This window comes from Etheostoma spectabile, chromosome 24, assembly GCF_008692095.1.
Source record: "Etheostoma spectabile isolate EspeVRDwgs_2016 chromosome 24, UIUC_Espe_1.0, whole genome shotgun sequence".
NCBI classification, from domain to species: Eukaryota; Metazoa; Chordata; class Actinopteri; order Perciformes; family Percidae; genus Etheostoma; species Etheostoma spectabile.
The window spans coordinates 6165579-6180895 of record NC_045756.1 but is presented as its reverse complement, the minus strand read 5'-3'; the positions used below and the strand labels follow the sequence as shown (position 1 = coordinate 6180895).

At 40.4% G+C, this 15317-nt stretch overlaps 1 protein-coding gene across 3 annotated transcripts in view; it reads right to left on the bottom strand.

The window, feature by feature from the left end:
* LOC116674158 (interleukin-1 receptor accessory protein-like 1) overlaps positions 1-15317 on the bottom strand; it is a 264381-nt gene that overhangs the window by 25090 nt on the left and 223974 nt on the right. For all 3 annotated transcript variants that reach the window (XM_032506682.1, XM_032506680.1, XM_032506683.1), the window contains one exon: positions 3020-3152. In XM_032506682.1, the coding sequence (XP_032362573.1) occupies positions 3020-3152 (133 nt within the window). The remainder of the gene's footprint in view (positions 1-3019; positions 3153-15317) is intronic.

Below are 15317 nucleotides of genomic sequence, written 5' to 3'. Positions count from 1 at the left end.
ATTTCATGGATCAGGATACTATGCATTCTGACAAAGTTCCCTTGGCCTTTGGAATTAAAATAGCCCCACATCATAAAATACCCTTCACCATACCTAGAGATTGGCTTGGTTTTATTTCAGTTAGCTTAATAGCTGGTTTGCTTTGCACTGAGAGATGATCGTATGGAAAGTTCCCCATGCCAATCTCTATGTATAAATGCAAAGGCCAAGGGAACTTTATCAGCATGCATAGTATCCTAGATCCATGAAATAACCGGCCTTTATAAATACAAATCTGTCTGCATCTGTGGGAATTTAAAATAGGGCTGTGTATACTTATGCCCTCTGTCTTTTAAGGAAGAAACTAATATTAATTAGAGTTATAAAATAAAATTTTACATTTGAAGTGGTGCTCAAAAGGGTGCTTTGTGCACCAGGGACTGAAACTTCTTCTGGTTTAAACAACAACAGTGCTGCCTTAATGTCTGTATTCCATACTGTGTCGTCACCTCTAAGATCCATGGAAGTCTTGTTCTACAGCCACAATTCTTTTTTATATCAACCGGGAATCTCAGTGGTGAAACATTGTGCCAAAAGCTCCATTTCATGTATTACAGGCAGCTCAGGGAATACACCTCCTGTGTGATTAATTTCCATTTCAAAGTTAAAAGCTCATGGAATGATGTCAGGGAGTGGGTTTGAAGTGGTGCACATCCAAAATGGAAACAAAAAATTAAATAAATAAAAACACACAAGGAGACAGTATCACACGGTGGCACACAACAATATGCAATTGAGAAATGTGCATGCATGCACACAGACAGACACACACACACACTCTCTCTCTCTCTCTTTTAAAGTAGCTCAGGGTCACAGTTTTGATCTCTTGGCTTGTTACCTTATTTGACTACCATATGAAAGCAGGGTTTTTAACCGCATGTGACGCAGTTCTCAGTAACCTTCCTTCTCATCTTTATTATACCACCTACCGAATGCCCCCACTTGCCGCCCCCTCCCTATGTGTTGTAAGCTCTAATTGGCCTGGTGTCCTTCACGACAGAGAGTGGTGCTGAGAGCTGGACTGAATGTGCTAGAAGGCTAATACAGACATCTCAAAATGCCAGGTCACTCACCGGGCTGCTAACTCTCCTCCCAGCCTTGTCATGCTGCTTACAGTTAACCTTTTCATTAGACGGCATTTGTCGACAACAGGGATTTTTCTATTCATACGTCTGCTCCGTCAAAGAAGTACAGTGGGGCAGGACATGAAAGGGTGTGTGAATGTGCGGAATGTTTGTACACGCCAGCAAAAATATCTGAACAAATGATGTGAACATTAGGGATTAGGGATACCATTAAAGAGTGAAAAGTTTATGAATTTGTTTCCATACTTTTTACATTTGACACACTTGCCTTCCTCCACCCTATTTTGTAAAAGCCCTGGTGCCAAAAAAAACACATTCTACCACCTTCACTGCTAAAACTCAATGAAATATTATTGTGGCTTACATTTTTGTAACAACATCTGGGAGATGGCAACCACACCACTGCACAAATACATGACATTCACTTACTTTATGTTAATTTGGAAGCGACAGCTTTCCCACTTGGGTATCTGTCAAGATATGTATTCTGTTTATTTGATTTGTTTAAAAAATAAATAATTCTAGTGCTCTTTTCTTCAGGTAGTCTCTTGTCTTTGCTGTGCTCCCACTTCATCTGACAATCTGATCATAATCAACTTGTCTGTGTGAATAAAAGTGAAATACAATAGATAATAAATAGTGCTTGTTGCTTGTATTCTTTAATCTAACAGTTATCTACTACTGACAAGAGTATCTCCATTGTCTCACACATGTTGTGTATTAGCAGACTCAGAAGACCTGTATTGTATTGATGAGGATGCTGATAATGATAATTATGATGACAGCTTATCCCTCTTTATGGGGGGCATCTGAAGATGAGCACTCTCCTCTAGCTTTGATTAACCTACACTGCCTGAAGATCACCTCATAATCTAGAAAAAAAATGAGGGTGCGTAAACCGTGAGTGCATTGTTGCACTTTTGCCAGTCAAGTTCCATATGCAAGTGTTTTCATGCTAAAACCTGAATGTAGTGTAAGCCAAAACAAAGCTCTGCCACCATTAAAAAACACCAACTTGTCATTTGGCCAAATGCTGCATGCAAAGTTGTAATAACCTGAAGCCAAGTCCAAGTAGTAGTAGTAGTAGTAGTAGTATTAGTAGTAGTAGTAGTAGTTGTTTCCTGACATAAAGGTCCATGCAAAGACTTACTGTAGTTGTGTTTTGTTTGAAATGCATTTCTACTTGTTGGTGAGTTCAATAAACTGGAGATCCAATGTTCTATATACCACCGGAGACCTCAAAAGAGCAACATTCATTAAGAAATAAACTTGTTTTTCCCATATGACTTCAATGCATCATAACCTAAAGCAAGGACAGCTCCTCTTATGGTCCACCAGCTTCAGGCAGTTTGTGTGCCTGGCTGTCAGGTTTTCACCTGATTTTGGCATAAACAGAACTCTGTTACCAGAGATGAGTGTGAGCTAAAAGATGGAGGTCACCCGAACGGAAAAAGAAGGGCAACACGGACATTCAATTGGAGTTTCCATCTGCTCTGCTATTACTGTACTGCCTCTAGATATGTTTCAGTGCCATCTATATATTGTGCGAGATAAAGAATGCAAAGCTATCTACATTATTAAACACATAAACAGATAAAACATTAATGAATATCATTCAAATGATAGCTAGCTATTGAAAAGTTCCTTTTACTGTTCTGTGTGGTCACACAGGTCTTGAATAGGTGTTTTTTCAGTTCAGCCCCAGGGTCTTTTGCTACTTTTGACGAGATGTACCAATGCATGATGTTGCTGAAGCTCTGTTGTAATATTAACATTGAAAGAAATATATGCAAATTCAGTGGATTTAATCAACTAAAAGTTTCCAAAATAAAAGAAATCTACGAATCTACACACTGAGTATGCCACAGCTTTAAGTTCAATGTTGAATGTCTTACTTGATGTCACTCTCCTGAACCCGCTCCTCATCCAGATCCTCAATGAACTTCTCCCCCTTCATCCAGTAAATAAGTGGACTGACATCTCCGCTGTATCCAAAGAATGCTCTGCACGTCAGGTTGACAGGACTTCCTGTTGGAGATAAGAGACGGGATATGATTGTGATCAGCAACATTAAAAAGTAGCATCATTTTCAGCTACCAAATGACTAAAAAAGCTGCTAGAATGTGATTCTTAATGGCAACACACACTAGCAATGTATGTGAAACACTATTGTAAATTTTCCCAGTCAACCCTGGCCATATCTGCATCAATGAGTACCAGCCCCGAACACCTGGACTTACATGACTTACATGTGCTACATGTGCTGTTAAACCCATTCTCTTTCCAGACTCCAATTTTTACCTTTCCAAAACTCCATTACAGCCTCCTTGATTCCATCAATTCCTAAACATTCTCTAGCTCTCTGAGGTGCCATCTTAAACCATCCCAGACCCTTTTTAAATTCTCTTACGGCCTCTTTAAACTTTAAAACACTCTCTTGAACCTACTTTCTCGGCAACTTCGCAGCCCTGCTGTACCTTCATAAAAGGGTTATATATTATATTATTATACTCTTCAGCAGCCCCCTTCTCTGTCAGACCCTACATTTAAATCGTAATCACTGTATTCTGCAGGAAGTACTTTGGAAAATCATAAATACAAAAGTAGGGCACAGCTTTTAAGGACAGTGATTTGCATTATTAAGGAATATATCCTCTGTAAAGCTGACAATTCATACAGATTTTTCCCTTTTCTATTCATACTAAGCAGAACTTAATATTGCAATATCATTTATCAACTGAATTATACTTTGTATTTTTGTGACAATGAGATGCTGCATGCCCTTGCGGGTTCATTGAACTAGATGTGTGATTAAGTCAATCTTCATGCCACAAACTGCACAGATGCTACTGGTATCGTGTATCGTGCTTTCAGTTGTGTATTTGATGAGAAAATAAAGGGTGTTTATGCATTGCCAGTAGAGGCCAGCGATGCTGCAGTGCAATGGCTTGATTGCACCCTGATTTCATTGTGGCAATTCTGTTTTTTTTGTGTGTTTTTTTTTTTTTAAATTCTGCTCAAGAGCCGCAACAAAGTGCAAGTAAGGTGGGATGATTAGATGAAGATTGCAAAGTGATGATTATGTAGCAACCATGACCACCATCTGAAGTTCCAAGAAGTGGGTAAGCAGAAGCGAAAACCTGCTGTCAGGCAAGGATGAAGCGGATTCTTTTAGATACTAAAGACAAAAATAATAAACAAAAAAAAACAAGCGCTGTCCGTAAAAGATGTTTGAAAAGTGAATGGAAGTTTTAAATTGCAAAGAGTGTTGAAACAGAACCGAAACATTAAAGTTGCAGGCTGTAAAACCAAAACAATGCGCAAAAGGACGCTAACACATTGTTGCTGAGGGGAATTGCAGTGGCTGGTGATCTATGTGGTTCCCTCACTAAAAGCCAGGCTTTTCCATTACACATTATACACATAAAGTTATTTGATCCATGCAAACATGTGGTGCAAAAATTTGAATTAAATCTCTGTCACCCAAAATACTTCCATGGGCTAAGTATTAAGAAGTACAGCTTAAATATCCTAAAATATTGATTCTTGGGAGCATTTCAAATGTATTTGTGTGGTAGTAGTAGTTGGAGTGTAGGCAGTTGGAACACTGAAAGAAATTTCAGTTCCAAAATACAAGACTGGAAAAGCACTGAAAAAATTGAAGAGAAAGAGAAAAGTCAACTGTCAAGGCATTTGAGGTCATTTTCTTGTACTAGCAGGCAGTGTGATGTACAGATAGGCTTCCTGGGATGATGAAGACCACGAGAACAGAGAGGTAAGAGAGTGCAGAGAAAACACATATCAACAGACAAACCCCCTGCCTTCACATCAGCGGGAGTTCTTCTCTCTGCTCGGCTCATTTTGAACACACAGCCTATCTGACTGGAGACAGATAAACCCCTTTTAAACCTGTTTTCTCTCTCTGCCTTGGATTAAAGTCCTCCCATTCTTCTTTTCACACTTATCACACACATGCTGCAGCTGACGGCACATCCATGAGTGTGTGGCCTGTGCTGAGACAGGCTCACTGTGGGGGGGAGAAAAAAGAGCCACATCATTAAAGCCTGGGAATGACTCTGATCCATAAAAAGCTGCCTATGATCAAGGAGGCTCCACGAGTTGTGCGTCCAGGAAGGCAAAAAGGTGATTCAGCATCTCTTCATTAGCACTCCTTGCTCACTGGCCCTGTGGCGAGGACTGAGAAGTCTGTGAGATGGGAGATAACTGTGGCGTATAATTGGATACTTGCTAGTTCAAAGATAATAGGGATTTTATTTTACCAAAGACTACTCTAATTTGGCCCTCTAGTACAGTCTAGCACGCTCGGATGATAGCTAAGTCAGGAAAATCTGGACAGTTTTTTATTTTGTCTGACTGTCTTTGTTTGTCTTTGACTGTGTTTTAGGGACGTTGGGATCTGTCCTGGACCACACACATATATTCACACACATTGCTATGCTTCACACTTCCACAAGGGGTCTCTGTGGTGCTACAAAGCAGGAGGGCCAGAGTGCAGAAGAAGCACATGAAAACAACAAAAAAACAACTCACACTATTTTTGACAGGTGTAGGCAACAGTAAAACGAAACACGGATCCTTTTGTGTGCCACCTTTGATGTCAAGAGGCTTCACCCATGGATCTAAACAGCATGTTGTGTTGTAGCATTGACAGCTCCACTGCTGTGCTAACAAAAGCTGTGGTGTCACTCTGCAAGACTTATTCCATAGAGCTCTTCGTGCATATGGCTGCATGTTGTGCCCTTAACAACGTCATGTTAATTTGTGCCGGCTTTACTGCAAGCAGCTAAGCCTGCACAGGAAGAGCTTGTGTGTTCAGTTAGGGAAATGCACCAACAGCCACGCAGGGATTTAACTGCACAGATTCTAACATTCAAATCCTAACCTCTGGTCTTGGTCAGGGAGTTAAAGTGAGTCTTAATGCGATTGTCTCTTCTCTCTAATCTCCCTTCGCCTCTAGAGCATCTCTATCAGTGGCTATGGCTTTAGGATGGAGACGTCAGCTAAGATTCCTGTGGTTGAGCAGTAGACAGACTGGAAGCTATGAAACCATGAAACATCACAGAGATGAACAGAGACAGCCGACATGAATGCATTTCTGCATGCATGAGAGAAAGAGGGCATATGTGCATGTCAGTGTGGATGTGAGAAAAAAAAAACATAAGCTAGATAGAAGAATTACCCACATGGTAGAGCAAACCATTCTTCGTGGGGAATTGAAATACGTCCAACACAGAGTGAATAGAGCATTGTATCACCCTTGTGCGCTGAAGATTACATAGATTACAGATCAATATATATCTGCATGCAGAGCGAGCACCATCCACGTCAATTTTATCTAACAACGTTTCCCAATCAGATCCAAACAATCAAGCTCTTGAGTAGGGAAGCCTTTCTTTATTTGTGTCCACTACTCCTAATTCTTAGGATGAATTAAAGGTAAAGGTACTGTATTGTCATATACAAGTAGTGAAATTAGCCCATCCCTCAAGGGAGTAGTGGGCAGCCATTTACAGTGCCTGGGGGCCAACTCCAGATCTGAGGCAGTGCCTTGATCAAGAGCATGAGTTGGAGAACCTACCTTCTTTTGATGGTGGGGGAAACGCAAGCACCCAAAGGAAACCCCCGCAAGAACATACAAACTCCAGACAGTAGACCTGGAACGACCTGAAATTCGACCCAGAACCTTGTTGCTGTGAGGCCAACGTGCTAAGGATTGGGCTACCATGCTGCCTCAATGCAGAGATTGAATTTCACGACACTGTACGTGACAAAATGATAAAGGTTCTTCTGAGCAGGAATAATACTTCAGCAAGGGAAAAGTCTAAGCTTTTTCAGAGTTTTCTTTGGAGTTCTCTGCAAGTTGGCTTTTATACCATACTGATATGAATGGAGGCAAATGGCTGCATGGAAGATGTGTAAAACAAACATACAAATCTAAAGAGACTTTTTAAATGGATGAGATATGTCACCTGATCTTAACCCAACTGTACATCAAGACTTTGGAGAGTTGTGTCAGACCCTGCTCTCCAGCAATTAAAGGAAAATCCCAAATACAGTGCATTAGTAAGGTTTCAGCCTTTTTGCTTTGGACAAGATAAACAGCATGTGCTTTTAAAGCACAACCAAACCATCTTCACAATTACATTTCAGTAACTTCTGGCACTGAAGGAAAACTCCTCTTTTCTCCCTTAATCCCAGCGGGAATGATATTCCCTCTACTCTCTAATTAGTCCTTTCTTTAATGCAACAGTCTGGGTTCTACATAAAAGGACTTGAAGATTGGCCTGTAGCTTGTGATCATCAGAATAGCGAGCGACTGATCTGGACTGAGAAGAAGCCCAGAAATTGAATCAGTAGATAATATGATTGTCAATGGTGAAAAGAGGGTTTCCCAGATTTAGTGGGGCATCTGGGTAGCATGAAGCGATTCCTGAAAACAAGCTCTCAATGAGTGAACATTAGCTTTATCATCTGCTCCAGCACAACATCCAGGCAGTGAAGGGTTACAGAGATGGGGCCCTGTAATTGCAGTGGCTGGGTACCGACTCACATTGCCATTGCCAGATGTGGCAGTTTAATTGTCTCTCTGTTCAGCATTCACTTTGTTTTGTTCATCACAGCCCCGACCTCTCTACTCACAAATTGTAAGGCAGCTATTGACTGAGCTGTGTTCAGTATTCATTTAGCTCGCGTATGGTCAATCTCCGGTTATTCATACTTGGAATTGCACCTCATTATCGCTAAGTAGGCAAACTGCTGCCGCTGTTCCCCTTAATTAATGTAAGTAAAGCAGATATCAAGGAACACAATACAATGTTTGAATCGTTTTTTTTCCTGAATTTTATAAGCATGTTAACATGTGGCAATCATAATAGGAAATGCTCAATGATGTGTTGAAAATTATAATTTTCTCAGCTCCGTGTTACTTTTGCTGAGGACAAACTGTGTCTAGAAATTTAATAAGGTACAACTGTTGAATTTTACAGGGTAGTGGGAAACAAACAGGCTGGGGGTTTGGTAAATAATTCCAATTTGAGTCGTGTGGAACATAGCATGACATTTGCAAAGATCAACACCCATTCTTTGCATTGATGTTCTCATAATACAGTGTTCTTTAGCACAAAAGCAGGGCCTAATATTGGCAACAAATACAGTGACAAATCATTACCAATGTAAAACCTTGTGTTGCTCATAATCTTTCATGGATAAGTCCCGGTTGAATTCTCTTAATGAAAAGCTCATTAGACATCAATGAAACACTTAAAAGGGTACTTCACATAACAATAGAAATATGCCAGGTTGAATGGAGGAAGCAAAGTATTACCACAATTAGAAAATCATCAAATGATATCACATAAAACAGATACTACTTTTACTAATGGTTTTGTGAGGCATTGTGAAATCTTTCCTTACTGTGATTAAGTCAACCTTTATTCCACAAACTACACTGATGCTTTTTGCGTTACATAGTGTGTACGTGATAAGAAAAAGCGTGTTAATGCATTGCCAACAAAGGCCAGTGATGCTGGAGTGCGATGGCTTAATTGCACCCCGATTTAAGCGTGGCAATTCCGTGCCTTATTGTGGCTTTATGGTTGTTGCTGTTGTTCTGCATAAGTTATTTCTACTATTTCCTAAGCAGATTCATTTGTCAGTCAGGTCATCCATCTTGTTACTGATCCACATACAGTACATGTCTTCAGACACATAAAAATGGGCTTGTCACTTAAAACGATAAAGGAGAAAGAGTTAAGGAAAAACTTTGTTGGAATCTCAGTCTTTTAGCCCAAGTTGATTCTCAGTCTGAATTGCTGATGCTGCTATAAGCTGAGAATTAAAGAAGCTTTCCTTACAGTGAGAAGGCAGGAGATTGGAAACCAACAGGATCTGAATGCTGACTGGGCTTTGGTGCAGGGCTACACAGGCAGAGGAGGGAATCCTGGTGGGCTCAGTACAGAACAACGAAGAACAATACGACAATAGAATCCCTAAATGGCACCATTTAGTTTAGCTACTGATGGAATAAAGGTGGGGGGAATGTGATAGGGAGGAAAACAAAAGATATTGATTGATTGAACGGAAAGAAAGAGACTGATGGCAGTAAATAGCAGGTTCACAGAGGCCTTGCTGGGTCACCTATGAAACATGCCCACACCCACAACAGTTCCATTTCCTAGCTAAAGCTCCCTGTGGTTAGATGCTCAGCTTGGGCCCACTTTAGCAATGCTTTCAGTGGATTATTTCCTCAACTGTTGTCCAGTGGATATGAAGTATTCTCTACCTCCGCACGTCACAAGTCTTCATGTACTTCCTTTCAGTGTGCTACATGACTGCAAACTAAATCCACTCCTGTAGAATTAAGGTTTTTCTGCTCAAAAAGTCTCCATCCAGCCTTGCTCATGTGCACTCAAATTTGCTTGTTAATGATGAAATGTTATGAAGCTGTTGCCGAATATATGAAATGCTAATTCTAGCCGCAGTCTGGCTCATTCATGACAAATAACACCAGTGTAGAATAGTGTTACTCACACTAACACATGCTAAAATAGGTCAATGCACTCCCAGTGAGCACACAGACCTAAAAATCTCATGTTACATTTAAGATGATGGGAAAGGGAGCATTGTCATGTTAAAACAGGAAAGGGTCATCCCCAAACTTTTCCACAAAGTTGAACACCATTGTTTAAAATGTAATATAATATAAATACTCGAAATCTTAATGCTAGAGCATTAAGATTTCCATTGAGTGACTTAGACAATTAATAATCGCACCAGACCAAAAGTACACAAAACATCCATTAACAACATATCACCCTGTCCATCTTCCCTTATGCTGTATGATTACACGTCCAGGAATCACCAAAGCATTGATTGGATGTACCTTATTGCAGAAGAGTGGCACTCATCTCCTAAGCCAACAGTGAAAAAAATCTAGTCCCTAAATGGTCCAGTGGAGCAAAATCACCAGCCAACATCAAGACAGCTTACTGTGCTCAGTGAACAAGAGAGAGAACAAGATGGAGGGAGAGAGCGAAAGAGTGGTGAGTGGCGAGCAAGGGAGTGCTGCTATATCCATTCCCTCTCGTGGGGATTCCACGTAATGAAAACAGGACAGAGCAGAGCGGTTGGGACTGTAGGTCCTTTCCCCAGCATTTCAGGAGGCACAGTGTTGGATATCTGCAGCACAAGTGAGTTGAATGAACAAGAAAGCCTGGGCAGCAACTTAACTGAGGCAGCATGTCAAGTGAATGAGTGGAACAGGTTTGAAAAGCAGGAGGAAAAGCTGCTCTAACTTATCACTTTAAATCTAGCTGCAGAAGGAGGGAGGGGAGGAGGGAGCGGGTGTTAGTAGGTTTGGAAACCATTGGATCACCTTTTCTTGGGAAAAGTAAAGAACTGGGTTTACTGGTGTGACTGTGGCACTCCAGTGGTAGGAATGCATGTACTGAGATGTTCTTTAAAAAATACATGTGGATATGACGCGTCGATACTTCATCACATTTTTCTTGAAATAATATTGCCTGTGTTAGACTGTGGGAAAGAATCCGGTTTTCCCTTCAAATCTGAATATCCAGTAGGAAAGCTTGAGATCGATAAATTGTTTCCCATATATTTTAGAGTAGGGATGCAGCTGCAAATAATCATTTTAATAATTGATTAAAGCTGCACTAGTATTTCTTTCAGACAAAATGAGCAACTAGTCGGTGAGCGAATGTTGGGAGTTGGTGGAGACAAAAAGAGTGAATATTGGACATACAGTACATACGTTTGTCAGGTGGCCAGAAACACCACTCCAGATGCATGCTGTTTTTTCATGTCTGTGTGTTTGTGGCAACTTTATAAGGTAATATGGTGGGTTTTCAGCTTGCTGTGGAGTTCCTCTGCCCCGTAGCAGCAAACACAAACAGTTATTGTAGCTTTTAACTATCTATATTTTTGATGATTAGATGTTTTGTGTATACATAGTGAAAACACACATTGCAAGTTGGATGTTTGGTGAATAATCAATCAGAATTGTCAAACACTTTTCTGTCGCTTGACTAATTGCCTTAATGACTTATTGTTCTAGACCTATTTGTAAAGTGTCATTTACATGTACAGGTGCTAATGCTAAGGCTGACTAAATAGTCAAAAATTGATAACAGTATATCAGCTGTTGCATAACTGCTCCATATTTCTGTTCCTCTTTTTATTGTTTATCACCTTCTTTTCTATCTTTACTTATTCTATTTATGCCCTCTTCTTTGTCTTCTACCTCACCTTTTGTTCTTCTCTCTTATGCCTTGCAAACATGTCTTGGGAGAGCTTTGTGCATAAACAGGTTTCTATAATGAGTGCCAAATCACGACAGGGACAAACAATAGGACTGTGTGACAGAGGTGCCGGGAGGAAAGAGAGACTCTGCAGGAAGGGCGCTGAGGGAAAGGTTAAAGCTCTGGTGAGAGCAGGCATCATCTACACAGCATCCTGCTGCTTTCTCCCCGTCCGTCATGTTCACAGAAAAACACAGTGCAATCTCTGCCTTTGTGTGTGTGTGTGTGTGTGTGTGTGTGTGTGTGTGTATGCATGTCTGTGTGTGTGTTTGAACGAGTTGTGCATGGCCAGGATAATTGGAGTGATTTGTATTACCTATGCTTCTGTCCTTCCAATTTGCATGAACATATGAGGGAAATAAATGTTCACATGTTCAAAAGGGCATGTTGGGATTTTGGGCCGCTTGTTGGTTGTCTGGCATGCTTCAACTCTGGCAAAAATGTAATGTGCATTTAATAAACATGCCACGGTTAGAAATGTTTTTAAAAACCCTCCATGTAGCCATCTGGATAAATTACTAAGATTGACAAGAGTGTCTGGGGATGGCAAAATGTCACCATAATAGAAAATATCTGCCATGAAAAAGGCGACAAGAATTCGCTTTGGCACGCCGACATGACTAGTTAAATTGTATATTTGCAAAATTAAAGATTTCAGTGGTGTAAGGTCAGGAAGGTCATCAGGCTGTGATTGTTGAATGTCAGCTCGTTCTCAGAATACAGAGTCTTGTGAAAGGCTACCTAGAGCACATAACCTTTGAGGCACACTCTCCAATGACCTGATATATAGGGAAATCGCATTTAACGCCAATCATACAGAATAAACCCTCAGAGTCCATAGCTCACCCCCGGATTATTCAGACATACATCTCAGTTTGCACTGTGGATAATCAAATTGATTTTCTCGTTCCGACCCACAACTCCATGCTGCAGTATATTTTCCTTATTAAGCACTCTGGTGGTCGGACCATACTTTTGCAAGGTTTCTGCTGCAAGAAGTGGAGGTCAGTAACAGGATGTGAGCTACATGCACAGATAGAGGAATTAAGCAATTATATTTTTACAATTTTCAGAACACGAAATTACCCCAAAATCTTGCAATCTTGTTTCACAAAACATTATGTGTGGAAATGGTTTGGTCTTTACTGAAGGAAGTAGAACTGCACTAAGCCTGCTGTGACTCCATTTAATTTAAAGTTCTTCTTTATCAGGGCAAGAATCTCTGTAATCCAAGGCTCCTTCCTCTCTGATCCTCTATGCCAGACTGAGAATGCACAAGCCAGACTGCTGGAGTCATGAATTTGTGGTGTCCCGATGTCTGTGAAGTTTGTATTCACCACTACCCAGCCGTTGCTTTATTATCCCCTCTCTTTCCTTCTAAGGTGACATTTGTCTAACTGTTCAATGCCTCTAACACGCACCGCAGCAGTTTGGGACCTATTCAGCTTTATAGTCCCGCTTTACAGTAGGTGTGCGCTGAATTTAGAATTCAGATAAGAAATGGCATGTCTTGGAACTGTTGGGCACTTAAACCCCCTTGCCATCCATTTAATTAAAAACAATACAATAAATAACAAGCAATGCTATCATGAGTTGGGAAGGAGGGAGAAGAGGAAGTAGCTGGAAGCAAGGTAAATTATGACCTTATGCCGAAAAACATATTAAAAGGGGGGAGGGGGGAGGGGGTATCATGGTGTGTGCATAAATTTAAGAGTGCTGATCTGTCAATCATACACTGGTCCCTGAAGGCAACAGTGGGGGTCTGAGAATCAGTATACATCCATACTTTACAATATATTTCATGCTGTAAATACCTAAAAAAATACAACTGTCTGCATGTATGATGAATGGACATTTCTTAACACATGTGGTCTAGCACAGTGGAATAATTCAGTCACTGATGTCTGTTATTTATAATTATTATTTTAACATAATAAGACATGAGAAGCGGAATAACTACAGAATAATGAGGAAAATCACTCCACCATAAAAACATTTGTTGTTTGACTATTTTAACCAATGACATAGAGATGTAATCCACAATCATCACTAAAAACCCTTTATCACTGTTTGCAGCCACCGCATTTTCCCACTGAAACATACTGACAAACATCTGTTATGATCTGTGAACCAGCAGGCACATCAGGAGCTTTTGGGCTTATTCGCCTCATCCACTGTTAGACTAGTAGCTTCTTTACTGTAGAGACTTAGGCAGCACTCCCAAATCCACAGTGTGATCAGTGCTCAGCGATAATCCACAAAATATCATAAATACTTTATCAGCATGATTTCAAATAAAATCAGAAATAATACAAAGTATAAGATGCTCTGTTCAAGCCCACATAATGAGTTCACAGGAGGCTTTGAGACCAAAATGAAAACGGTGTGAAGTATGAGATTGACTGAAAGACTACATGTATTTGCTTTACTTAAAAGGGTACTACACCAATTCTACACATAAATGGCCTTTTACAAGTCATAGAAATTAGTGCTGTAAACCTGATAATGTCACGATGTAAGGGTTATCTAATTAGCCACCGCAATGTTTTTATTCATGTGATTTTTAAACATGGCAGCCCGCAAAAATGACGCTGTATACTACACCATACAATTGACAAAATGAGAACCTCCCTCTATGTGGTTACTGACGAAAGGATTCAGCGAGTGTTGCATTGAAGATGACATCAGTTTCACGCGTCAATCAGCTGAGAATCCCTCCTACACTGAGGGGGTACTATCTGCTGTGGAAAAAAACAACAAAGAAATGCACTGGTCCAAGTCGAGTCAAGCAGAGCCATACCATAGAGTGAAAACATGGCATATCAAAAGATATTCTCATGTTGCATTATGGGAATAGTAGGATCCAGCATTTTTGGAGCTTGATCCATACTAGGATATAAATGTCAGGATATTTCATCCTCTGCAGAAGTAGGACTTATATCATTGACATCAGGGCCAAAACGAGCTCCCAATTTCCATTACTAATATAACACTTTTTCTTGGATACCTTGGTTTGTAGAACATAAACATGTTTTAACCTTTTGTTTTAATAACATAATATGCCAAAACTGATAAATACATCAGTGCTAAATGAAGAAGGTTGACAAAATTAAATACTATTAAATTAACAACAAGATTCCTGATTTCCTGAGGTACACAAACCTCATAATCCATCCAAGCATGTTATGCCACATTTTGCTAGAGACCCATTTAGCTGCAATATGAATTATTGAGGTTTAATACTGACAAAAGCGTATGTGTATGTGTCTGTGTAAAATGCTGAATCTGTGGGACAAGGAGAGTGACGGAGTGTTTACATGATTATATTAGTCTGTTATTTGACTATCCTGACTGCCATCCTTGTGCAACTCGTGTGTGTGCAGCACAGGAGGGTGGGAGCTGTGCACGAGTAGCATACTGATGAGTTCCCAGCATGCACCGATTAAATTACACTACCGACTCTCATTCTTTCCCTTCGCTTGTCTTTCAGTCAATCTTGCCTGTTGCTCCTCGTTTACCCTCCTCCTCTCTCTGCGGGTAAACAACTCCGCTATTCCACAGAGTGATGCTTCTGACTGGCTGCTGCCACGGTTTTCAATGCTGATGACCTGAGAGCTTTGCCGTGTCTACAGATATCAGGTGCACTTTCATGTAGTTCCTCACCCCACTCCATGCGTTATACTCCTGTTAGCCAGGAAAAGATACGGATCTGTGTCTCCATGTCATTTTACTTTCCAGCTTCTAGCTTCTGGATCACAACAAGTCTAATACTAAATGAAAACTTTATTCATCTGAAATAATATGTTCAGCAGTCAATGAGCTAACAGTAAACTGCCAACTCTGACAGGAGGAAACAGAT